General features: G+C 38.6%; 2 protein-coding genes across 5 annotated transcripts in view; one reads left to right on the top strand and one right to left on the bottom strand.

Moving 5' to 3' along the window:
* Positions 1-27,185, top strand: part of veph1 (ventricular zone expressed PH domain-containing 1) — a 153,139-nt gene that overhangs the window by 23,620 nt on the left and 102,334 nt on the right. For 2 of the 4 annotated variants that reach the window (XM_067388985.1, XM_067388986.1), the window contains exons 2-4: positions 1,980-2,307; positions 6,585-6,800; positions 10,802-10,976. In XM_067388985.1, coding sequence (XP_067245086.1) covers positions 2,170-2,307; positions 6,585-6,800; positions 10,802-10,976 — 529 coding nt within the window. In that variant the 5' untranslated portion in view covers positions 1,980-2,169. The remainder of the gene's footprint in view (positions 1-1,979; positions 2,308-6,584; positions 6,801-10,801; positions 10,977-27,185) is intronic. The other 2 variants (XM_067388987.1, XM_067388988.1) reach the window with 1 other exon arrangement.
* ptx3a (pentraxin 3, long a) lies at positions 19,300-24,431 on the bottom strand. Its single transcript, XM_067388984.1, has 3 exons — positions 24,080-24,431; positions 22,563-23,126; positions 19,300-20,958 (listed from the first exon to the last, which is right to left on the bottom strand). Exons 1-3 carry the CDS (start codon positions 24,228-24,230, stop codon positions 20,327-20,329), a joined length of 1,347 nt encoding a protein of 448 aa, XP_067245085.1. The 5' UTR covers positions 24,231-24,431; the 3' UTR covers positions 19,300-20,326.

The following is a 27,185-nucleotide window of genomic DNA, read 5'->3' as shown; positions in this document are numbered from 1 at the left end:
AGGTAAGATCTTACAGATTTATAAATGAACCATTCTTTTTAAAGGGTTAGTTCACTCAAAAATGAAAATTCTGTCATTTATTACCCACCCTCATGCCGTTCCATACCCGTAAGACCTTCGTTCATCTTCAGAACACAAATTAAGATACTTTTGATAAAATCCGATGGCTCAGTGAGGCCTCCATTGACAGCAAGATAATTAATACTTTCCGATGCCCAGAAAGGTATTAAAAACATATTTAAAACAGTTCATGTGAGTACAGTGGTTCAACCTTAATATTATAAAGTGATGAGAATACTTTTTGTGTGCCAAAAAACAAAATAACGACTTTTCAACAATATCTAGTGATGGCTGATTTCAAAACACTGCTTCGAAGCTTTACGAATCTTTTGTTTCGAATCAGTAGTTTGGATCGCGTATCAAACTGCTAGAGTCACATGAACTATTGAAATTCCAAAACACTTATGACGTAACAAAAGCCATGTTTACTGAAATCACATGACTTGGGCGCTCTGAACCACTGATTCGAATGTTTATTCGGTAACACTTTATTCGGTAACACTTTATTTGGTAACACTTTATTTTAGGGTCTTTTATCTAGTTGATTATTAGCATGCATATTACTAGAATATTGGCTATATATTAATACTTATTAAGCACATATTAATGCCTTATTCTGCATGACCATATTCTACATTCTTAATCCTACCTAATACCTAAACTACCTTACTAACTATTAATAAGCAGTAAATTAGGAGTTTATTGAGGGAAAAGTCATAGTTAATAATTTATATGTGTTCCCTATACTAAAGTGTTACCGTTTATTCAAATTTTTTTGCTGATTAAGGATGTAGAATAAGGTCATGCAGAATAAGGCATTAATATGTGCTTAATAAGAACTATTAAACAGCCAGTATTCTAGTAATATGCATGCTAATAAGCAACTAGTTAAAAGACCCTAAAATAAAGTGTTACGTACAATGCTCATGATAACTTTCATTAACTCTACAATAAATATATCCACTTCACCAGCTGATTATTCTTCGACAGTGATGCCATAGAAATATACAGAGCTTCTTTGGTACGTAAGGTCTATTACTTGACAAGAGTAAGGAAAGATGACAGGTCGATGTCATAGGATTTGGTGTGCAACAGATCCTGAATGTCATTGACAAATATCTTGTCTTGTAAAATGTGTGGTCAGTACCGACACTCCCTATACACTCAAGCTTTATTGTTCATGCCCCCCTTTAAAAAAATGCTTTTCTATGACGAGGAACTTCTGTCAGGCTTGTTCAGACAAGTCAGTGTTCGGAAGAAGAATGATTAAGTGGAATTGCTGTTTGGTGCCGCTTTATAAATGCAGAGCACCTACTGCTATTCACACACTTAAACGCCATTGCAATGGCAATGTTTTCTATTTTTTTTTCCTTCTGCTAATCTCCCGCGGGCCACACTTTGAGAACCAACTGCTATACACAGAATACGCTTGATCACGGATGCGAAAAGTGAAAAACGAGTGCATGTTTAAAAGCAATTTCAATTTCACGCATATTGATAGCGGCAGCCTGATGCCCGCAAAATTATATAGAATTATATAGCCTACAATAAGATAAACAGTAATAGACACACTCAAGCAATATCACTCACAGTCGTGCTGTTGTTCTGAATATTGGCATGGCTGTGATTACCTGCGGCCTCATGCCTACTGGTGAATCACTGTTGTGCTGATATAGAGTAGCAGCGGTCTTGCTTGTATGATGTTGGTTTTGTGTTGCAGTTCAATAAATTACAAAATTGATATTGAAAATAAATTATTTCCTTTTCAGACAAAAAAAAAAAGTTTGTATATAATTGACTTTCATTGAAAATGTATAAAGATCAATGAAGTTTAAATGAAATGGTGTCTTTTTCTGTTCTCTCTGAATCCCTCTTCTCCTTCTTGTCTCCTTTTTTCCCTTAATTTATCTTCCTTGTAGTTGTCTCCTCTCCTTAAATCATTTTTCCTCTCTTCAACTTTCCCTTTCTCTGTTCTGTGTCTCAGGTTGTTGGTGTTGGTCTGATGCATATGTACTGGGCGCTTCCACTGCCACTTTCAAGAGTATGTCAAGTCATTGTGATAACACAGGGCAGCAGGGGCAGCGTGCTCAAGCTTGAGCCTGTCCCAGAATGCACCAGCTGTTCCGTCTAGTGTTGGGACAGAGAGACCTGTCCCGTGCAGGAGATCTCTTCTCTCTGGATGACAGCGAGATTGAAGACTGTCTTTCGCAAGCCCTGGAGGAAATCAAAGTCATATCCTGTTCTCCAGTGAGTGTACACTGACCTCAAAATAGCAGATGCATGACAACCTTCTTAAATGAATTTTTAATAATTTTTCCCCCGAGGTCCACGTAGAATGTTACTCATGTTTTTTTTTTGTACCAAACATTTCAAAATTTCTAGTTAGTTCATAATTTAGTTATGTGATAATTGTCAGTTTTGTTTACATTATTTTGTTTCAGATTCCTGATCTGCCGTGCATAGTTTTCCATTAAATTATATAAAAGGACATTATATGAATACTACTGAAGAAACATAAAGTAAACAGGACGGAGGATGAAAAAGACATTCTTTTAGAAGACAAAAAGAAAGAAAACAAAACTTCCAAAGCCAATATAAACCATCTGGTACACCTGGAATGAAATTATTGAAAAGGTTCATTCAAGAGATGTTTAGTTAAACTATAACAAATTTGTTGTTGCCATTGTGATATGACAATTAAAGCCTGGAACACACCAAGCCGACAGTCGGCCGTCGGGCAGTTTTTGTTCGTCGACCGACTAAGTTTTCTCAGTGTGTTCTGCATCGTCAGCTGAAGTTGGAACTCGTCAGCTTTTTTCGGCCGATTTGACATCGTCGGTCAGTCAGGCCATCTGATCATTCTGATTGGCTGTTCAGCTACTGCCACCTGCAGTAGCTAACGGTGGCAGTAGCTGTAGGACGAAAGGCATTTCCGTAAGACGAAAGTAGCCATAAGACGAAAGGCATTTCGTCTTACGTAGGCACAGAATGGACGTGCTACTTGGCCGTAGGGTGTCGAGTGTCGGTTTGGTGTGTCAGGGCAACTTTGGACCCAGACGCTGCTGACGTGAACCAACCCCGCAGTCTGCTTTCATCGCCACTAGTTCGTTGTTGTCGGCTTGGTGTTTTCTGGCCTTAAAGCACATTCTCCTTTAAAATTCATGTAACTGTAATGCAAAAAATATACTTATTGTAATATCATAATGAAGTCAAAACACCAAATTCTACTATGATGTACACTTACACTAGTGTTGTCAAAAGTACCAACTTCAGTACCAAGATGGTACTGAAATTTAAAAAATTCCCCCCTAGCATTTTGAGGGATTCATAAATACCTCTGATTGGCCATTATGTTCACACGCTCAACAGATATGTCTGTGATTGGCTACAATGATCAATGCTTTAAAAACATGTTGTAAATAGACAACTTTGATGCTCTTTGATCCCTAATATATCTGCTGATAGACAGATCCGCCAATAGATAACTGCTTTCAAACATTCCCGTGTGTATCTATGTAAGTGCTCAGTGAATAGCGTCACAGATGTCTATTTACAACATGTTTTTGAAGCGTTGATCATTGTAGCCAATCACAGACATATCTGTTGAGCACGTGAACATAATGGCCAATCAGAGGTGTTTACGAATCTACAATACCAGCATTTCTCCCTTAGAAAACCAAGGGGAAATGCTGGTATCGTCACATTTTTAAAATTTCAGTACCGACTTGGTACTGAAGTCGGTACTTTTGAGAACGCCAACTTACACAATTGTACATTTACAGTTAATTTAATTAATCCAAAATTAACACTCGGCAAGTGTTTGTAATTTTACTGTTGTTCTGTAAAATAAAGTACTAGTATTATTAAAAACTCATTGAAATCTTTTTATTAATTTTATTTATTTATTTTACAGTACAATAGTAATATATTTCTTTATCTGTTTTTATCTTTCATCATCTAAATGATGATGATACTGCTGCTACTACTACTACCACTATTTCTAATTATTATTATTGTATAGTCATACTGAATGGGGGAAAAACACGTTTTCTTTTCTCTTTGTCCTTAGCCGATCACATGCCTGGCTGATGTTATGCTGTTAAAGTGAAGTTAGAGAGCATATGGCATGTCTTGGTTGATCACTGACCCTGTCAGCACTGCATATTTGAATAATTTGAATAAGGTGACCCCTCATTTCCTCATTTAGTGTATTTTAAAATTAAATGAGTGAACTTCTAAAGGAATTTTGGTGTCACTGAGTGTGCTAAAGCCAGTTCTTCTTGCCTCGTTGGGCTTCTTTGTTCTGGCTGGCTTTTGTAAACAGATTTGGGCTCATCCAGCGTCTCAGGGGTAGCCTTCTCACGTTCTCTCTTCGTCTCATTCTCTCTTCTCATGTATTTCTCTCTCCAGGGCCTACACTGTCCTCCTTTTCACAGTCACTTGCATAACATTATCATTCCAAACACGCCACACTACAAAGATGAAAATATTTTCTACCAAACTTTCTTGCTTTGATACCTCATGTTTTCAGATATCTAAATGAAGCTGTTTGCATGCAAATACTGAATAGCACACAATTAGAATACAAACTGTAACTTAAAGGTGCCCTAGAATCAAAAATTGAATTTACTTTGGCATAGTTGAATAACAAGAGTTCAGTACATGGAAATGACATGCAGTGAGTTTCAAACTCCATTGTTTCCTCCTTCTTATGTAAATCTCATTTGTTTAAAAGACCTCTGGAAAACAGGCGAATCTCAACATAACACTGACTGTAACAGTTGGGATCATTAATATGTACGCCCACAAATTTGCATATGCCAGCCCATGTTCAAGGCATTAGACAAGGGCAGCCAGTATTAACATCTGGATCTGTGCACAGCTGAATCATCAGACTAGGTAAGCAAGCAAGAACAATAGCAAAAAATGGCAGATGGAGCAATAATAACTGACATGATCCATGATATCATGATATTTTTAGTGATATTTGTGAATTGTCTTTCTAAATGTTTCGTTAGCATGTTGCTAATGTACTATTAAATGTGGTTAAAGTTACCATCGTTTCTTACTGTATTCACGGAGACAAGAGCCGTCGCTGTTTTCATTTTTAAACACTTGCAGTCTATATAATGCATAAACACAACTTCATTCTTTATAAATCTCTCCGTGTGTAATGTTAGCTTTAGCCACGGAGCACAGCCTCAAACTCATACAGAATCAAATGTAAACATCAAAATAAATACTTTACTCACGTGATCCGATCCATGCATGCAGCATGCATGATGAACATCTTGTAAAGATCCATTTGAGGGTTATATTAGCTGTGTGAACTTTGTTTATGCACTGTATATAGAGTCGAGAGTTCGGGGGCAGGGAGCGTGAGATTTAAAGGGGCTGTGCGCTGAATCGGTGCATAGTTAATGATGCCCCAAAATAGGCAGTTAAAAAAATGATTTTAAAAAAATCTATGGGGTATTTTGAGCTGAAACTTCACAGACACATTCAGGGGACACATTAGACTTATATTACATCTTGTGAAAGAACATTCTAGGGCACCTTTAATAGTCAATGCATGAATGTCAATCAAACCATAATGTTTTAAAATTTACAAAACCAAATAAGTGTCAGCAAGGGGTTGCAAAAAGGCGTAAATAAAAGTGCTGGATCTATTTGCTAGCAGCTTTCTTTAATCAAAATAAACTCGAAATTACTCTTCTTCAGGTAACAAAAGTCTGGTAACAAACACACGGATAAACACGGCTAAAAATATGCTAGGGACTAAACTAAATGATTAGCAAGACACAGGTGTGACACATAAGGGCAAATCAAAAACCATGGGAACAAAAGAGCATGAACAAAGGCTGTGTTTGAATGCACCCTATATCCTTGAATATATTTGAGGGTATAGCCATTTGTAGTGGTGTCCAAAACCATAGTGGACATTATTGAGATCACTCTTTCAATCCCACAATGCACCACAATAACGAGTGTGCAACTGATGCACACTCAACAGCTAGAGAATACCCACAATGATCTGTGAGAGTCGCTCGCTGAATGAATTCCCGCGTCTGACCAGAGGATGGCGTCTGCAGCTGAATCATCCATCCATCCATTTTCCAAACCGCTGGTCCAGTATGGCTACAGCGTAATATCATATAGGTATAGATTTCATGACTGAGTTTTAGATTAATCTTTTCATCTGGAGCTGCCAGTTTGCAAAGGTTCAAATAATTATTAAACAGCAAGAACAAACTATGCAAAATGGCAGCCCTTCCGGCACACTCAGTGTCTGAATTTGCTCTGAATTCGCCCTATCCTAAACCTAACCGATAAGTGTTAACAAAAGTAAACGTGAGATAAAAGCACATTTACTGAAGCAACCATGTCATTCTATCTTGCTTCTACAAGTATTTGAGCTTTCTTATTGTGACTCATATTTCACAGACTTTATATGCACCTGAAAATTTGTATGTAACAGAGCTTTAAATGCACACACTCTCATTCAGTTATGTGATTTGTTGCAGGACTACCTGACCAATGACAATGACCAGGCGGTGGTGGAGATCTGCATCACACGCATCACTACAGCGATCAGGGAGACAGGCTCGATTGAGAGGCACGGAGCAGCTCTTGTGTCATTATGGGAGTCTTGTCTCGAACATAACCTTCAGCCGCAAGGCAAAGATGAAGACACACCTCATGCCAAGATCGCCTCCGACATCACCAGCTGCATCTTGCAGGTGGGAGCAACTCTAAAACACTAATGATTTCTGTACATTTATGAACATCCAGTAACATTAATAGAATACTCGTTAAAAGTTATGTAGTGTTTAATAATGTTCTAAAAACTTTAGCATAAAAACTTGTCTATACTTTTTTTTTTTTTCTGAAAAGTTTTAGTTGGATGTTCGTCTAACATTTTTAAATGTTACTACTAGTTTCAGAATGTTCAGAGAACATTCAAAAGTAACATTACCATAATGTTTGCAAAATGATAAAATGGAATGTTCCCTTAATGTTTGCTTAACTAAGAAAAAACATTTTTAAAACACTCAAAACATCCGAACGTATCGAATGTTCAGATAACATTCAGAAATAACGTTTTCTTTATGTGAATGTTAGCCCAAAGATAAAAATGTATATCATTTCATTTGCTTACAAATTATTGATTAATTATTAATAATAGGTTAATTTACAGTGTTTTACACATTTGTACTTGTCTGTTATTGTAGGGACATCGACTTAAATTTACACGCACCTAAACATGATGTGGAACAACACAAACTCTGATTGGTTGCTTTACATGTCAGTCAAACGTCCTTTTGGGCGGTTCTTAGCCAATGAAAGCTTTGATAGAGTCCAGACCTTCTGCCGTCAGTCTGAAGGTCTGGTTACCATGAGACTAGCTGCTAATAAGCAACTAGTTAATAGTGAGAATTGGACCCTAAACTAAAAGTGTTATTGAAATCACTTTTAAATGCACGCTCACTTTTTACTTTCGTTTTAGAATTTGCGTTAACGCTAGTTGTGATCACAGTGGAACCTTCTCACAGACTGCGATGACTTGTTTCCACAATTATTAAAGGTGCCGTCGAACATTTTTTACAAGATGTAATATAAGTCTAAGGTGTCCCCTGAATGTGTCTGTGAAGTTTCAGCTCAAAATACCCCATAGTTTTTTTTTTATTATTATGAATTTTTTTAACTGCCTATTTTGAAGCATAATTAGAAATGCGCCGATTCAGGCTGCGGCCCCTTTAATTGCTCCCGCTCTCCACCCCCTCCTGAGCTCTCGACTCTATCATTGCATAAACAAAGTACACACAGCTAATATAACCCTCAAAATGGATCTTTACAGAGTGTTCGTTATGCAGCATGTCTAATCGAGTAAGTATGGTATTTATTTGGATGTTTACATTTGATTCTGAATGAGTTTGCGGCTATGCTCCGTGGCTAATGGCTAATGCTACACTGTTGGAGAGATTTTTGGAAAGAATGAAGTTGTGTTTATGAATTATACAGACTGCAAGTGTTTAAAAATGAAAATAGCCACGGCTCTTTTGTCTCTGTGAATACAGTAAGAAACGATGGTAACTTTAACCACATTTAACAGTACATTAGCAACATGCTAACGAAAAATTTAGAAAGACAATTTACAAATATCACTAAAAATGTCCTGTTATCATGGATCATGTCAGTTATTATTGCTCCATCTGCCATTTTTCGCTGTTGTCCTTGCTTGCTTACCTAGTCTGATGATTCAGCTGTGCTCATCCAGACGTTAATACTGGCTGCCCTTGTGTAATGCCTTGAACATGGGCTGGCATATGCAAATATTGGGGGCGTACACCCCGACTGTTACATAACAGTCAGTTTTTTGTTGAGATTCGCCTGTTTTTCAGAGGCGAATGAGATTTATATAAGAAGGAGGAAACAATGGAGTTTGAGACTCACTGTATGTCATTTCATTGTACTGAACTCTTGTTATTCAACTATGCCGAGGTAAATTCAATTTTCAATTCGATGGCACCTTTAAAGTCCCCCTGCAGTCACTAATTGTATCCCTTAAAACTCATCTTTAATAATCAAAATGACATATTGAATCGTTTTTCTGTGAAAATAATTTCTTCGTGCCTTTAAATAGCTTGAATGTAACTCTATAACATTGCTGCATTTAGTATATGCAGATCAGTGAATATGCAACTTAGTCCCCGCCTCCACTCACTCTCACCAGCTTGGACTACCTGATCCACTCGGTCAACTGTAGTCAATGCTGCACAATGACAAGTGGAAATATTGGTTTAATTCAGCCATATATGTTTGAACCAGAAACTGAATCAGTTCAAGAAGAGGAAGAGCAAATTATACAGTCAGTATATCAGAATAGCAATACACTTTATGTATCGCTCTCTACAACGTCAGACACATCACAAACGGTAATGGATATGATTATATCTTGGCTTGAATACATTATCAAACATCTAATAATATGTTACTAATGTTACACAAACATATTCCCGTTCACCATGTCCGAGTCAGACAGCTGCCTTCTAAAAATCAGCATCCTTAGATATGCTTTAACGCTTTAGAAAGTCTGTGTTGAAAGGCATATAGTTCATCATAGCATGGTAATATACATCATATACATAATTCACATAGACATATAAAAATTTAAAACTTTAGGGAGTGAAAGTAAAATTGCCATCTTTCTCTCTTCCCACTGCCATAATTTCTCAATATTATTTTACTTTTTTGGAAAGTTGTTTAAATGCTGTATTTTTTTCTTTTGCTATTGGAGCAAATGAAAACTCGTTCACCACCATATAAGTCTGCTTCTGAGAACCCTGGAAATGTGAAAGGGTCCATATTTAAACCGCTTTGTCAGTTATGAAGCAACAATAACGTTCTCAGGGAGTCAAGTGGCATGTCTCAAAATGGAACTGACATGCCTGACAACTGCAATTAGCTTGCTAATTAATTAGCTGCTTCTCAGTTTTTGCTTCACTCTCCTTCCAGTGGATTTCCCACATCCTTTCACTCAATGACTCCTCTCTCTGATTCTCTCTTTCTCTCTCTCTCTCTCTCTCTCTCTCTCTCTCTCTCTCTCTCTCTCTCTCGCTGTTGACTTTCCTTCTTATTTTTGTATTTGTCTCTCTCACACACAGACACACACACACACACGCACGCACGCACGCATTCACTTACATAATGAGCCGCACATGAATCTTACAGCAGGGCTTAGAGAGAGGCTGAGCTAGAGCGATGCATTCTGGGTAGTGGTGGAGATCAGTATTCATTAGAGAACTGCAGCTTGAACAGTCTTATGCCTGAGTTCTTCAGAACTATTTGTGGAAGGGCTCTTTGATCTGAGCAGCAGTCACATATTCAAGTGGGTGTTTTATAATTAGCTTGGGGTCTTTGGAAGTTATTTGCCCTACGTCATGCCTTTTAAAGTTTTATTTCTGATATTCAAGGACCTTTTCCCTTCAGGCAAGAAGATGAATCGACATCTTTTTTTTTACAGTAAAGGGGAAAAAATATCTTAATTTGCTTCAGAAGTAATGAAATTCATTTTCATACCATGTCTACTTTATGGTATAACTAGATGTTTGCATTTTTTGAAGAAAAGACTAATTATGGCATTCAAACTAGTGGGATTTAAACATAATGAATCGTATTATTTCATTTTAACAAATGTATCAAATGTAATTGTGTAAAACTTAGTCCTTTATAATAAAATAACTTCCAATTTCAAACGATGAAACAATTATCCATCTGATGTTTCATTTGTTTCAACCTGACATGTTCACATCTTCTTCTCTAGGGGGCAGCAGAACATTTAACATAGCCTACTTTCTGTGGCAGGATTCAGTTTGATCTTTTGAAATGTTTTCTGCTGTCTTTCATGCCTTATATAGCATCTCTTACTATTTTTTATTATTTTTATTAAAATAACTAAGCAGCCACCTAACCCTTATGTGATAATTTTCTGAATCTATTACATTTTTTGTTTTTTTTGACTGATCTTGGCGTACACCATTTGGAATTAACACACGCTGGTACATTGATTTTGCCTTATTTGAATGAAACTTTTAATTGAGCTTCTCAATTCAGTCTGCAGTATGGAACGTTCTTTAAAAAAGGTTGCATTGGTCGTAACTAGTAAACTGTATACATTTAATTGAACTAAACTGTGACCTTAGATGCAGGTCTAAGTTTGAGTTGATTTTTTTCCCCCCAGAATTACAACAGGACTCCAGTGATGGTGTTAGCGGTTCCTGTGGCGGTGCGGTTCTTACAGCAAGGGAACCAAGAGCTGAGCAGAAACATGTCCAGTTACTTGTCCCTGGCTGCCATTGCTAAAGCTGAACTCCTGGCCCAACACACAGAGGCTATCACCTGCAGCGTGTTGACAGGTAGGGGTCTGACGGCGTCCTGGGAGAGGGAGGGTTCACTGCAGGTCACTAACACGGCATGGGTTTGTATTTATCATAGATGGCTTTGTGTTCTGGGTCATGGTGATTTCACCAAGTGCCACATGATACTGGATCAACATCCCCTTTGGTCCTGGAACAACATTCTTAAAAGATTTTGGGGCAGAGTACGCTGGAACCTAACAGTCACATTGGGCCAGATTTACTAAACGTTTCAAATTAGCTTGAGAGTGCAATACCTTAAATGCGCTAATGGGAGTGGCAAGTTTTGTGTGTGATCATTGCGGATGCACAAATTAAAGAACACAGACACAATCAAATCATTTACATAATGACCAAGCAATCTACCAAGAGCAGTGCAAATTAGCGTTGGGTCACAAATAAGCAGAGCTGAGCAAATTGACAATAACATGGCTTGGCAAACGATATGTTCGGATAACGTCTTCCTCTGACATTCCAAAGAAATTAATATGGGTGGAAAATATTTTCTCCCTTCTACCACGCACTCTCTGTTCTCTGCGATGGCTCCTCCTAGCAGGGACAATTGCAGCCATGTTGCAAAATGGGTTAAGACATGCGTTTTTGGGCATTAAATAATGGCGCAAATACCAGTAAATTGACTAGTGTAAACATTAGAAAATCACGTCGCTTGATTCGTTTAAATACTCTCCTCCCATAAATTTTGCGTCTGAAAGGGAAACTCCTACAAATGCATATGCAATAAGGTCAGATGCAGAAACAACTCAGTCCACGCCTTTTCAGTTCTAATTTTGCACAGCATGTCCGACAGTAATTTTTTAACGCCAAAAGAGGGTTTGCGCTGGCGCAAGCTGTTAGTATATCTCACCCATTGTGTCCTAACCAGATATGCCGTGTTAGGGCGTTTTCACACCTGGCTCGTTTGGAGCATTTGTTTGTGTTTAATTGTACATTTTGTGGTGCATTTTCTCTCAGTCGTGCTCGAATATGTGCTTCTCGTCATCCACATTGTTTTCTATGAATATATGCACACCAGCGGTGCCACTTGGTGTCTGTCCGCGGCACCCAGCTAGGACTCAAAGGGATCGCACCCCCAGATGAGTAGCGCCATGCTGCGCCACGTCTTTAAAATGGGAAGACATTGTCTTCTATGAGTGTACGCACACCAGAGGTTCCAGTCAGCCTCTGTCTACACCACCCAGCTAGGACTGTTCAAAATTCTGCCATGCCACTAACATAGTTTTCTATTAAATTGATTCTATTATATTTGTCCCAAATCATCATAAATGAACATACTGACTTCTCCCTGTGCTGCAAGATACATTTATTTTTACAGATTAAATAAAGTATAAACATATACTAAATAGCCAAAAGTATTGGGACACCCCTCCAAATCATTGAATTCAGGTGTTCCAATCACTTCTGTGGCCACAGGTGTATAAAATCAAGCATCTAGGCATGCAGACGGCTTATACAAACATTATACAAACTCTCAGGAGCTCAGTGAATTCAAGTGTGTTACCGTGATAGGTTACCACCTGTGCAATAAGTCCATTCATGAAATTTCCTCACCGCTAAATATTCCACGGTCAACTGTTAGTGGTATCATAACAAAGTGGAAGCAATTGGGAACAACAGCAACTCAGCCACGAAGTTGTTGGCCACCTAAAATCACAGAGCGGGGTCAGCGCATGAGAAGTCACCAACTTTCTGCAGAGTCTACAGACCTCCAAAGCAGTGGAGACGTGTTTTCTGGAGTGATGAATCACGCTTCTCTGTCTGGCAATCCGATGGACGAGTCTGAGTTTGGCAGTTGCCAGGAGAACTGTACTTGCCTGACTGCATTGTGCCAAGTGTAAAGTTTGGTGGAGGGGGATTATGGTGTGGGGTTGTTTTCAGGGGTTGGGCTTGGCCCCTTAGTTCCAGTGAAAGGAACTCTTAATGCTTCAGCATACCAAGACATTTTGGACAATTTCGTGCTCCCAACTTTGTGGGAAAAGTTTGGGGATGGCCCCTACCTGTTTCAACATGACTGCGCACCAGTGCACAAAGCAAGGTCCATAAAGACATGGATGAGCGAGTTTGGTGTGGAGGAATTTGACTGGCATGACCTCAACCCGATAGAACACCTCTGGGATGAATTAGAGCGGAGAGTGTGAGCCAGGCCTTCTCACCAACATCGCTGCCTGACCTCACAAATAAGCTTCTAGAAGAATGGCCAAATAAACACACTCCTAAACCTTGTGGAAAGCCTTCCCAGAAGAGTTGAGGCTGTTATAGCTGCAAAGGGTGGGCCAACTCCATATTAAACCCTACCGATTAAGAATGGGATGTCATTAAAGTTCATGTGCAACTAAAGGCAGGCGTCCTAAAACTTTTGACGATATAGTGTATATAGGAAAAATGTGTAGGCCTAATAAATGTAGACATTTGCCTGTTATGATTACATTCACAATCGTGTGCTGCCACCTACTGGAGTTACCAGGTCACAACACACTTCAATAGCATCGAGTAGCATAGCGAAAACATAAAAGAACAACTAAAACCCAATGAAGTTGGAAAATACCCAGAATTATATGCCACAAACCTCAGAATCTTTAAAGACAAAATGTGGAAATCAGCGCGGAGGAAGATAATTCATACATTTCATTATGTCCCTAAACATAATATTTTTACTCAATATTGTTGACCACAAACTGACAATAGAACGTGCGCATTCATTGTGCAATACCTGTGAGTTGTCGTAGACGTGACGCAGTGCTGTGCTTCTCGTCTGGTTTGTGCATTGTTAGGGTTAGGGCTGTGTTTGTTTGACAAGAATATTGTTCCAGGACCAACAACAGATGTTGATCCAGGAACACGTTCTACTTGGCAAAGTCACCGTCACCGTGTGCTGTGTTCGATTACGCAATAGAAAAAAATAGTGAGTCATGGAAGGTATAAAACCATCATATTCCCCATGATTCAGTGCTTTCCAGGCCCTGCACCTCATTGGCTTTGTGGTAATTAGCGAAGCAGTCCCTTTGTGCCTTTTAAAAACAATAATCACACACACACACACACACACACACAGACCAGTGACTATTTAGTTTCAACAGCACTAATGTGCCACCCACAGCATCGGTGGAGTGTAGATGACTTGTGGTCTTCCTGGCCCACAGTGTGTGGTTCTGGTTTCTGGTCTCAAAACCACAGTTAAATGGGTCATTTGAGACGCCCACAATGAAGCAAACTTTATTACATTCATTGTTCTTCTAAAATGATTTAAGTGCATGTTATTCAAAGCTTTTTGAATTTAAGATTTGCATTTTTTTTAAAAGAGATGGTCCATCAAATGAGGAATGGATGGTATATTTGACCTGTTGTCTGTGCCAAAACACTCTCATCTCAGCTGTTCAAACACTACACTCACACAAATTGTTGCCCATCAAAGATAAAGATCTGATTGGTGTGGGTCTACTTATTGTGTTGAAATTCTGTCATTAAGGAAGGGTCAGTCTGGGAGATATTTGGCCAGGGCCATCAGAGGCCAAGAACAAACATGGCTACATTAGGGAATAGTGTGGTCAAATTTACATTGACCTCAACTCATTGTCATATACTTTGGGTCAGCCAAAGGACAGCAGTATTGTAAATGCCTTCTAACTGAGCCACAGAATAAATACTGAAAGATTAAAAAAGTTATGTTTTGTTGGTATAGCTTGATCATGTTAGGATAAGGATATAAACTGGATATCTTCATATTTTGTAACATATCTACTTTTTACATTTCCTGTGGTTGAATAATTGAAATTGTACTATATGGCAGCTACAAGAGATAGGCCCTCTAAAAAAAGGTTACCTGAGAGACTTCATTTGAGGGTGTCATTTTTTTGTTTTGCATTCTAGTGGGTCACCTGACATGTTTATTCCACAGGGGGAAGGTTATAAATAATCTTTTGACAACTTAAATTCTGGTATAGGCTACTTTGTCAGCTTCTTCTGGCCAAAAAATGCCCATTTAGACCTCTTAAACATTGGCTTAATGATTAGTTATTTCTTTCACAGACGTCTCTAATATCAGCCTGGTACATTGTAAACACAACTATCAATTGTTGGGATCATTTTTTTGTGAGCATGGCATTGAAAAAATCACAACAGCACAGCCTGCCAGACATTAGAGTAGAGAGCAAACCCCTTCAGCCTTTTTCCTTGGATGGTTCAGTCTCTTCACCCCACATTATGAAAACAGTTACCAAAGATCTCAGATACTTATTTGTTTAACAAGCGAAACATTATCCGTCCAGTAAATATCCATCCAGTCATGCCACAGTTGTTTACGGAGAGGTTCCTCATTTTACTTTTTACATTCTACTTCTACATTCAACATTCTGCTTCTTGCCAACACAAAACATTGCCTTGGCTGAAGAACGACCCTCTTGGGCTTTAATTTGTATTATTCAGCTGTTGATCGGGGTTTGAGATCTAAATGAAATGTATTGTCTTAAAACTGGGCTTGCTGCTTGACCATCATGTCTGTCCAAGAACTGGTTACATAACTCTCAATTGTGAAACTGTCATGACAACTTCCACTCAACAGTTGCCCAGGTTTTTGAGCCTGAGGTGCAGTCAACAATTGGCTGACCACTGCAGTGAGGCCTCTTGCATTGATATGTTTAGGTTTCCGTATGCCCCATGCATCGTGTAAACTCTCAGGCCTCCGTTGATTACATCTTGTACCACCCCAGCACTCTAGAGGGCTGAGTGGGAAGAGAAAGCTGATACACGAGTTAGCAGAACCTCTGGGTTGAATCCAATCTGCACTAGAGACAGAAAACAGAGCACTTACCAAACTCACCCTTTCTTAAAAGCTACATGACACAGCACAGGACAAAAGGACAGCACCAGGATCTCCAGCTCTCGAGGAATTAGTGGCCTACATTTCTTTGCCGTAGTTGACATGACTCATTTTGATACTTGGTTTAACTTACAGTAATAGTCAGTTATGGGTCTTCATTTCCAGTATAAGCATATTAAGTTTTGTGGTTTCTGCCTGTGCCATGTATTATAGCAGAGCAACTACAGAGGCCCAGCTAACAGGATTATTAGAACTTAATAGCTCAACAACGTCCTTCCTTAAGCCTCCCATTGGGGTCTGTCTCCTAATCAGTCTCCTTTCCCCTTCTCTCATTAACACCACCCCGGTCCTGATTCCCTTGGGTTCACAGAGAACTAATAACATGCGACCTCTTCACAGTCCATGAAACAGGAAGTGGGGTGAGGTAAGGTTTTGTGGGGAACCATAGAGAGGTTCTAAATGCTGAACAAATGGAAGGGTGGAGCAGTGATTCATAAAAACAACTACTTCATTGGTACTGTGATTAGATTACAATTTCATGGTCCTTTTTAGTGCTCAAGCCAGGCTTTATGGAAATCAAAGGCTGCGTCCAAAATCGCATACTCTCTTGAGTAGGTACTTATTTTGAATAAGTAATTAGGGCTTCTTCACGACCACCAAAATTATGTTCTATATAGTATGAATTTGTGTAATATCAATGTAATTTGGATGTACTGGAGTCACCATGTTGCCCTTACCACGTGAACTACCAGCGTCAGTTGTGTTGCATCACTGCCATTCACAAATCCTCTACCGTCACCTCATGGGATAGTAAAGCGTCCATCATATGTAGGTCATCCTGGTACTTTTTGCCTACTTTTATGAGTACTGTGAATTCTGACATACTTTTTTTGTCACATACTTTTTTCACCTACTGCATAGTAGGGAAGTATGCGATTTTGGATGCATCCAAACATTTAGAATGGTAAGTAAAGAACACCATGACCAGCTTGACTTCAGCAATGACTTGGTACTTACCATCATGCATTTTCACACTGGTCAAGGCTGGTAATTACTTGTCAGTACTGGTGTACTTGTGTAGTCATGTGGTTCACAAGCAATACTTAGCTCGTCCTAACTGACTAAGGTAATGTTGCTAGTTAAAGGGTTAGTTCAGCCAAAAATGAAATTTCCCTCATGTCATCCCAAACCTGTAAGACATTTGTTTGTCTACAGAACACAATTTAAGATATTTTTGATGAAATCTGAGGGCATCTTATCCACACATAGGCACCTTTTGAGGTCCAGAAAGGTTCTAAAGATATCATTAAAATAGGCAACTACAACGGTTCAACCTTAAAGGGTTAGTTCACCCAAAAATGAAAATTATGTCATTAATGACTCACCCTCATGTCATTCCAAACACGTAAAATGAAGGTGAGTCATCAATGACATAATTTTCATTTTTGGGTGAACTAACCCTTTAATATTATGAAGCGATAAAAAAAAAAATAACGACTTTATTCAACAAATTCGTCTGAACCACTGCAGTCACGTCGACAGTTTTAACAATGTTTTAGTACCTTTCTGGACCTCAAAGGTGCAGTGTTGTTGCTGCCTATGTGTGGATCAGACACCCTCAGATTTCGTCAAAAATATCTTAATTTGTGTTCCGAAGACAAACAAAGGTCTTACGGGTTTGGGGCGACATGAGGGTGAGTACTTAATGACAGAAATTTCATTTTTGGGTGAACTAAACCTTTAAGCTAGTGTAGCAGGCTAGTTGTAGCATGCTGGTCTTGTCAGTATGACAGTCAACTGCTTGTACAATCATTTGGTCTCTTTAAAACATTTTGCTGAGCTGTGTAAATGTCTCACCATGAAATCTTGTGTTTCCGTAGTATGTAGCTGCGTCGACACAGGGGTCTCATGTTAAAGTCATGTCGGAGGTATGATGTGAGTGTTTGCAGTGGTCTGGAGTGTGTTAGAGACATGGCTCCCCTGGTGTGTACACTCACTACAGGAGCAGGAAAGCTAGAGGTGGAAAAGAGCATCTTTGAAACATTAAAGGTTTTGAATGGTTCCCAAACTCCCTCTAGCAATGCTCATTATTAGTAATATCCTTTCAAGAATGCATTCTCCCTACCACCATCTGGATCCACTAATCAGTCTGAGGCCTGAGTGTTTTTGCTAAGCCAATGATTTGTTCTTCTTTTAGACTGACCCTTGCCCAGTGTCATCTATATCTGTGGTTATGTTGCATGTTATAAATATAAAATACCAGACATGTGGCCCATGCTGTTTTGTCATGTTTTCAATTAACTGATTACTTAAATACTCTTAATACACTTACAGTAATGTATATGATCATCATCATTATCACTGTGCATGTTATTCCAAAGAACAAAAAATTTGTCTTCGTAATCATAATGTATTTACTTTAACTACATCTGAAATAACTTGTCTTTTTGGCCAGTGTGGTAAAGGTTGTTGTGTTTTTTGTTTTTTTTTTTTGTTTTTTTTTTTATATAATGTTTCTCTCAGTGTGGAAGTAAAATGGGTTTTGAATGTTGTTTAATGTTGGCATTAACGAATAGGTCCCTTTGTTTAGATTCTGTAACTCTTTTGCATATAAAAAGTGAGGCAAACCACACAAGAGATATTGAAACTGATACCGGAGATTCACTGTTTCAAATGCTGTGTTAAGGTGTGGGCACATTACCAAAATTTCAACAATATGCGAGCGCAGCTCAAACAGATGTCCCTTTCAAGCGAAACTGTTGGTCAACGCAGGTCAATCTGCGTGACCAACTTAAATCCATTACATATTCTTCCTTTACTTGAAATTTCAGATGGCATGAATTCCTATTGAAATGTCTGGATTTCGCCCAGAAAAATTTGCCTAACAATAGTAAATGTGAATATACCTTTAAACTGTTGTGGTTCTTATCCGAGTCCCAATTTCATAGTGGGTACAAAGGGGGTGCTCATGAGCATCTTCTGTAACCTAAAATCATGAATGGAACAACTGGTCTTGCCAACCTATGGTACGGCTATCACAAGTACACATTAATTACAAGTACATGTCATTTTGGACACACTGCACAATTGTAATTAAAGAACGATTTAGCAAATTGGATATGGTATGATAAAACATAATTGAATCATATTATATGTACAGTATGACACTTAACTCTTACCCAGCTAACAAAAATATGTTCTAAGAACGTTTTGCTAAAGTTGCCATTAAGTACTCTTTCACTTCTAATTCACACAAAATGATATAAAAATGCCCGTCTCTACGAGTATCCTTATAAACATAGTCAGTCATGTCTTAAATGAATGTAAACCAGTATATTGGATATGTGTAGCTCTTAAAGTGACAGCAGCCTAATATTCCTGCTGCCATGCTGTCTGTGAGTTTTAATGTTAATCAAACAACAAAAGATAAAAAAAATCACTCACTACAAATATATTTTACATTTGATTACTTTATTTCTGTACCTTTCATATGCATTTTTTGTTCTGTTTTATTTATGTATTTATGTCGGCCTGAAATTATTTGATGATGCAGCAATAAACTAGCATGATCAAAAAACTAATCTATTTTAATAACAAAAGTTCAAATAAGAGAGCAAGTGACAAGTATCAGAATAGGCCAATAGTTTGTTAAAACCGGTATCAGTATCGGACAAAAAAAAACTAAAAAAAACTATCGGTGCATTCTTACAGTAGTTCTGAGAATGTTCCATGTTAGCTGGATATGTTCTATTAACCAAGGCACTTTCATAAACCTCTTGATCAGATTTTCATTCAACTGTTCCTGAATGACAATGTTTTATTTTTTTTTAGTTTTAAATTTTTATTATGATTTGTTTCTCCAGACCCTCAGAAAAAAAAAAAAAAATATGTACATTATACATTCATCTTAGCCTCTTAACAAAAATCAATTTACATTATAATACATTTAATCACATCAGCGGAAACAATAATAAAGTTACAATTTGTAAACATTTTCCACAGTTTCATCATCAAAACATAGCAACCACCTTTAAATGTTAAAATGACAAACCTAAGACAAAAAAGTTATTCATTAGCAGAAATCATATAACAAAATATTTCGAAATAGCCATATGTAACAGAGAGCCTATAGTTTTAAACAATGGACTGAAGAATTACATTAAAAAAAAAGATTCAAAATTAAGTCAAATCTGAATGTAAACATTACCAATCAAGATAAATAGTTTGGCGATACATAATGTATTTTTTTTTAAATTCCTTCCATTTTGAATTATTGAAAATATTCTTTTAAAACAGAACATTTTTGTAAAAATATATAATCATATGTGATAACGATGTCCCTTCAATGGCAGCAGTTTACCTATTTTTACTTGCTTGACTACAGCCAGTTAATCCTACAATTTCCCTATGAAGGAGCATTTTCTGAGAAAAGGAAAATTACTGTTGTGTGCAGGTGTAGCGAAGCAGGTTCTTAATATGTGCTTGTAGGAGCTCAGCTGATGGGACAGTAAAGAAATTAGTATATTAACTTGACACCCCCTTTTGGCTCAATGTTAGACACGCCCCATGCCACCACATTACCACGGATACCACAACCACTTCCATCCAGCCGTGCCTGCTGAGATATCTCCTTCGAATCCAAAACATGGTCCCACATGTTCACTCCAGTCATCTTCCCTGTGAAGGCCTGCTCCGCATCAAATGTGTCTGGATTACTAAGATACTTGAAGTAACGTCCATACTCTTGCCCCAGTAGTATGCTTCCTTTGCTACGTAGCTCATGACCCTCAGCCACTCCAGGAGAGCTTGCAGATTGTTGACCATTCACCCACAGAGAGGCCAGGCCCTGGTGGGAGCTCCAGACTGCACAAATGTGCACCCACTGACCCTCTTGTACTGCTCCTGAAGCTTCCACCAAATGAGCTTCACCATTGACTGTAAAAAAGACACTCTGTCCATTCAACACCAGCTGGAGCTCGTAGGCGTTGCCAGTTGTGCTGTAAGAGAAGAGGACGGTCTTGTTGAGCACCTGAGTGGGTTTCACCCACAGGCAAATAGTGACGGCATTGGACTGGAAGGGTCTCTTGGGTGAGACTTCAACGTGAGCTAGAGATGAACGTGTGGGGAAGAGCAGCCCAGTGTCACAGCCTAGAGAGGAAGAATGATTAGTGTTAACAAAATTCGTTAATCCCCTGTTGGAAGGAGCAGAATTAATCTGTAGTGATGTCTGTTCTCCTATATTTCAGAGAGAGGACCATTGCACCACTCCACCCATCACTAGGTGTGTATGAGTGCATTGTAGAGATTTCTATGGATAACCTTCACACTGTAAAAATCTTTTAAGGAGGGTTCATCACAAAGTATTAACTTTTTTTTTTTTTTAAATTAAAAGGTCAGCATTGTGATGTAATCTCCAGTGCATCCTTTTTATTGTAATAGGGGTTCTCAGAGTAATGATTTTCATTGTAAACATTTAGTCATTGTGGATCGTGTCCAGTTTCTGCTCCCGCTGAGCCTTTCAAAAGAGCGACAGAGATCATTCCTTTTTCTTTGTGCTGTTAACATTTAATCATTATACTGAATGTGATGAGGATCGGTCTGGTAGAACCCAACTAGGATCTTCTTTGTGCAGTTGCGTTTTGTAAGTTCAGCTTGCGTAAGCATGTTTTATACGGATGGACAGTTTTGTGCACAATTAGCTGGCATAACCATTAAGAGGATCTTCGACTAGAAGGCTTGTAAAACAGTCGGTTAAGGGATTGAAGGTCTTTGGTAATGGAATTGGTACATTATCTCTGCTTTGGGTGATTGCTTTGCTATGACAGGCCACGGCTCTCCTTTCCTACCGTAGCTTACAATATTTTCATTACATTTGTCTTGGGTTTCCTGCTTAGGGAGGATGGAAGGAGGCTAAGTCATTCTCTAAACAGTCTCATCTGGTTCTGTTTTCCCCCTTGGACACTTTGGTGTGGTCGCCCTGCATAGCTGTTAATAATTATACCCCCCTCTGTCTTCCATTTACTCTACCTCTACAAAGCTATTTAATGCGCAAGGCATGGGCATTCGCAGATTAAATCTTTTTTAGCTTAAGTTGACTAGAAACTGTATCCGGCTTACTGACAAGGTGAAAGCCCTCTTGATGCGGACAAAGCTTGTTTCCCAACTCAGTAGGAGCTTGGGGAAAGTCGTAGGGGTTAACATTTATCAGATTTCGAGGGGATATCAACCTCCTACCTTGTGGTAATGGTCATCTGCTCAGGGGTCGTGTGAGTTGAGTTGTGTTTGTGTTAGTCAGCTAAGTTGGCTAGTGGTTTGATGGTAGCATATGGTTTGGATAAATCACAGATTTACAGCTCAAAATTTACGGCACCAAAGCAGAATTGTCACCTTGGCGGTCTGTTTTAGTCCTATCCAGATTGAGCTTAAAAGATTAACTCACATGAAGCAACATACTTGCAAAGGGTGTTGGAATTGGTCCATGATGTTTTGTTGTTCAAAACCTGTGACATAATTCTACAAGTGTGTTTTACCCTTCCCTTACACAATGTGGTCTGTAATCGGAGCCATGGAGTAGCATTTATTTCTCATAGTTAAGCCCTTTGAGGCATAATTTAAATGATACACGTTTGAATCTGGTTTGGAGACATTTCTTGATCCCATTTTGCCTCTTCCTACCCATTGTTTGGTATACTTGCCTCTCAATAAAGTGGAAAATGGACTGTGTCTGCTTGTTACAACATAGATTGTCTCACCTGATGGAAGCCTGTTTGCAAATGTTGACATGGTGTAGAGGGTCAGCTGTTCCCGGATGGTTTGCAGCTCACTGGAGATAGTTGCCAGAGTCTTTTCCAGCCTACCTCCATTCTCTGTCTCAGTCACTTCTTGCATGAGATGTCTCTTGGCTTGGGAAGTCATACCTCCTCCCCCCGACATCAAGCAGCCGTTCTCCAGTTGCTCCAGCCGTGCAGCCTGGTTTACACTGGCAGCCAGCAGCTGCTGCAGGGCTGTATCATGTCGCGCGTACTGATCAGCTGAGACCTCTCGCACACGGTCCAGCACATTCTGCAATCGCGTCTCTGTTTGAATCCCAGCCCGTCGAACTGAGCTCTCAACGGCAGATGCACAAGAGCCGCCGTACTGGGCCACAAACTGTAACATCTCTCCTCTCAGACTCTGCAGCTCAACCTTGATGATATCATCGGTATACTGCAGGAGCATGTTCTCTTTCATTTGGGAATTTTCCAGCATTGTGAAGAGCTTATCCCATTTAGTAAAAGCAGGACTTTTGCAGGGTATAGCGGAAGGTGTGGGGGTCTCTGAGAGAAATCAAGGGAAAGAAAGGAACACAAAAAAGTGATCTTACATGAAATGTGTACTCAAGGGGACAACATTTGTTGAGTTTGAAGGGTTAGCAGCGAAAAGTGACATTGTCCTAGCTAACTCAGAGAATGTACATTTTAATAATGAAATATTGCAACGAAGGCAGTCAGATTTGACTTAGCTACTTAGTTCTCAAAATCAAAACTCAAAACCAAAAAAGTGCCAAAACTTATATAGAGAAACGATTAATTGAAACTCAACGAAAAAATATCTTTTCCCCGTTCTACATAACTGGGATGAGCCAAGCGAAGAGCAATCTTCACATGAAATTGTCATTTTTCTTCACATGATTAAAAATTATTGTGAAGGCACTAACGCATTCATTATCTTCAAAACATAGCTTTATTTGTAACTTTGGTTTCCTTATGTGCAAATTTTCACAATGGAATCCACAAACTTAAGAGAGTGATCAGCTTTGAACTTAATATATGTAAAGCTATATGTATATGACTATCAAAAATACATTTTTTTTCATGGATTAATCTGGTTTATAAATCAGATTCTTTTTCTAATTATCAGCTTCTCTCTCTCTTTCTACGTTCCTCCGTCGTTTGCTGTCGCTAGAGACAGATAGTATCCTCCAAAGACAACCATCAATCAACACACAATCGTAGTATAACCTCTTCCACAAACACAACTTTTATTTATATGTCATAACACATTCTGTTAAACTACCACAAATATTCCCACATTCAAAAATGTCTAAACACATGATCCCAGTGAGTTTCTTTTTCCTTGCTAATATAACTCCTTTTTGACGTCAACACGCACTCTAATATTGGAACTCATTTAATCCTGTTTATTTATCCTGTCAGCACTTGCATATCTCCTTAACTTACAGCTGATAGTACTGATCACAGTGGAATATTTTTTTATGTCAGTTACTCACCTTCCATCTGGTCCTCCTCAGGTATCTCGTTTAAATAATTGGGTCCATAGCCCACCTCGATTTCATCGTCATAATTCTCAGGTACTGCCATGGACAATGAAGCCACCAGACACATGGCCTGGAGAAATGTCCAGATGGACATGCTGGCCATGTGAGAATGAGAACAAAACACAGTGTTTGTGTATAATGTCTCTTTTTCTCTCTTTTGGTCCTTATTGTTAGATGCTGAGCAGTCGGTTGGCTGGACTCCTGCTTGTTTGGTGAATTGCAGCTGAAAGGCAACTGAGTCTGATAGAAGAGCTCTGTGGTCTATATAAACATTGCGCTCAGAGAGAGCGAGAGAGAGAGTTGGGGGAGAGCGAGAGTTAGCTCCAGTGAGAAATTCTTCGTTGGAGGTATATGGGAAGTCGAATGGTTGTACTGCTCCTGCAACTCAGGCAGAGAGAGAGAGAGAAAGAGAGTTTGGGGGAGGATGTTGGGAAAGAGGTACAAGTTGAGGGAAATAAGGAAACCTGGAAATACCAGAAGATTTAAGAAAAAGTGGCCTGTAAAATCATGGGAATTTTTGTAATGAATGTACATTTTCTACTGTAACACACATGTAACACCATATTCCTTACTATAATTTATCCTTAAAACCCTAACACTAATCTAACACAATGTTCCCCCTAAATCCTGAATCCAATCCCTAGCTTTTTATTTATTTATTATAATTTGTTTATGATTTTTTTTAAGATATCCAATCCCTAACTTTAACCTTGACCCTTAAAGGGTTAGTTCATCCCAAAATGACAGAATAAAACCCGAATAATGCACAAGAACAAACCTCTTATGATAGCTCAAACGTGCTGCGTAACACACGAGAAGGAACCTCACTGGTTACACAGCACGTTTGAGCTTCCGGAAGAGATTTGTTCTTGTGCGTTATTCAGGTTAGGTTGACCTTCTGCTAATGTTCGCTGATCAATGTTTACGTGCGAATAAAAGCCTAAATAAAATCATATTCATCATAACAAGCGACTGATTCTTTTCAGAAAATGTGGTCTAAACCGCTCGATTCATATGGATTAGTTTTACGCTCCTTTGAAGCGTCAAAATTTCAGTTGCAAAGACTGACAGCATTCTGTCATCAAAAAGATCACTTGTGTTCTGAAAGTCTTACGGGTTTGGAACGACATGAGGGTGAGTAATTAATGACAGAATTTTCATTTGAATTCACATCTGTTATAAATAACTGTCCGTGACCCCTTTTTCTTCATCTAACTTGGATCTTAAAGGGTCAGTTCACCAAAAAAAGAAAATTCTGTCATTAATTATTCCCCCACATGTCGTTCCACACCCATAAGACCTTCATTCATCTTTGGAACACAAATTAAGATATTTTTCATAAAATCCAATGGCTCAGTGAGGCCTCCATTACCAGCAAGACAATTAACACTTTCAATGCCCAGAAAGCTACTAAAGATGTATTTAAAATAGTTAATGTGACTACAGTGGTCCAACCTTAATGTTATGAAGCGACGAGAATAATTTTTGTGCACCAAAAAAAACAAATAACGGCTTTATTCAACAATATCTAGTTCGGAGCAACATTTCAATGGTTCACGTGACTTTGGCAGTTTGATATATGCTCCGAACCACTGATTCGAAACAAAAGATTTGTTACGCTTCAAAAGCTTCATGAAGCAGTGTTTTGAAATCACCCATCACTAGATATTGATTAATAAAGTCGTTATTTGTTTTTTCGGCACACAAAAAGTATTCTCGTCGCTTCATAACATGAACTGTTTTAAATACGTAATTTAGTAGCTTTCTGAGAATTGAAAGTGTTAATTGTGTTGCTGCCAATGCAGGCCTCAAAATATCTGAATTTGTGTTCCGAAGATGAACGAAGGATCTTACTGGTGTGGAACGACATGAGGGTGAATAAATAATGACAGAATTTTAATTTTTAGGTGAATTAACCCTTTAACACTCAGTCCTAACCCCTGTTCATACTCCCAGCCCCTAATTTTGTCTTATTTTATTACAGAATAATGTGCTTTACTGCATATTCAAATATAACTTATCTGTTATTCCATTTGTACTAGGTAAAAATAAGGTGTCCACAAGCTTTGTTTGCGATAACTATATTATTATTAAGGATCATAAATCTACCCCATGCTTGTCAAAAAGGCTGGGGTTTGGGTCATGGAAAAGACTCCACACCCAACTGCAAATAATTTGGTGCCTTCCAAACTTCTGGGGCTGGTTCAGGATTGATATATTTAATGTACAGGACATTATGGAAACAGAAGGGTCCCATGACATGTAACCTTTGGGAAACTGACATTAATATGTCTGCAACTCAAAATGCCAAGCTACAACGAATGGATTTTTCTGCTTATGTCAGCTGTTTACAACAGCATGAGCATGCCAACAAGTCTTTTCAGAATGTGAGCCATTTGCAGTCACAATTATCTTAACACGTTCTCTGTTCAGCATATCTGCGTGGACTTACACCGATGAAGATCATACCCCACAGTGTCCCATTTCCCACAGTAATGTTGTTCCCTGCTGAGGATGTATATTACTTGTTGCCTCGTGGAAAAATTACAGAGGCGTATCTGAATGTGAACTCAGAGCAGGGTGACGGGACAGTACAAATGTGAATGACTGGTCTCGTTGTCTAAAGGGAACACAGCGGAAGGTCAGCCTTGGCTAATGCGTCAGTCTGCCACCTTGGAATGAAAAGTGCTGATTGTGAAATTCTAGCAGCACCTACACCATAATTGATGGCAAAGCTCAGACAATGAGGTCCTCAAAACTAGATTTTAAATGGTGCAGTATACTGCATGACAAATTCACACCTACAACCCAAGAAGTGGGCTGAGCAGGAAGGAAATATTAAAATGAACACCTGGATATCTATCATTCCCTTGAAAGCGTCATTTATTGTACATGGAATGCACTTTATTATTTGTTGTACTGAACAAAATGTGTTAATGCTTTGAGTCCATCTGATTTAAAGGAATATTTCAGGCTAGATAAAATGTAATTAATGTATTAAAAATGGAAGCTGTGCAGGCAAAATTTATTCAGTAAAAACCTGTGAAGTCTATATCGT

This window comes from Chanodichthys erythropterus, chromosome 7 (genome assembly GCF_024489055.1).
Source record: "Chanodichthys erythropterus isolate Z2021 chromosome 7, ASM2448905v1, whole genome shotgun sequence".
Lineage (NCBI taxonomy): Eukaryota > Metazoa > Chordata > Actinopteri > Cypriniformes > Xenocyprididae > Chanodichthys > Chanodichthys erythropterus.
The sequence above is the reverse complement of the archived record's forward strand: the minus strand, read 5'-3'. Positions and strand labels throughout refer to the sequence as shown.

Excerpts from the sequence above, each read along its gene's own strand:
- ptx3a (XM_067388984.1), bottom strand. The coding sequence starts at position 24,230 with ATGGCCAGCATGTCCATCTGGACATTTCTCCAGGCCATGTGTCTGGTG. Across the intron at positions 23,127-24,079 it reads TGAGGAGGACCAGATGGAAG|AGACCCCCACACCTTCCGCT; the intron begins GTGAGTAACTGA and ends GATTTCTCTCAG. Across the intron at positions 20,959-22,562 it reads TGCAAACAGGCTTCCATCAG|GCTGTGACACTGGGCTGCTC; the intron begins GTGAGACAATCT and ends CTTCCTCTCTAG.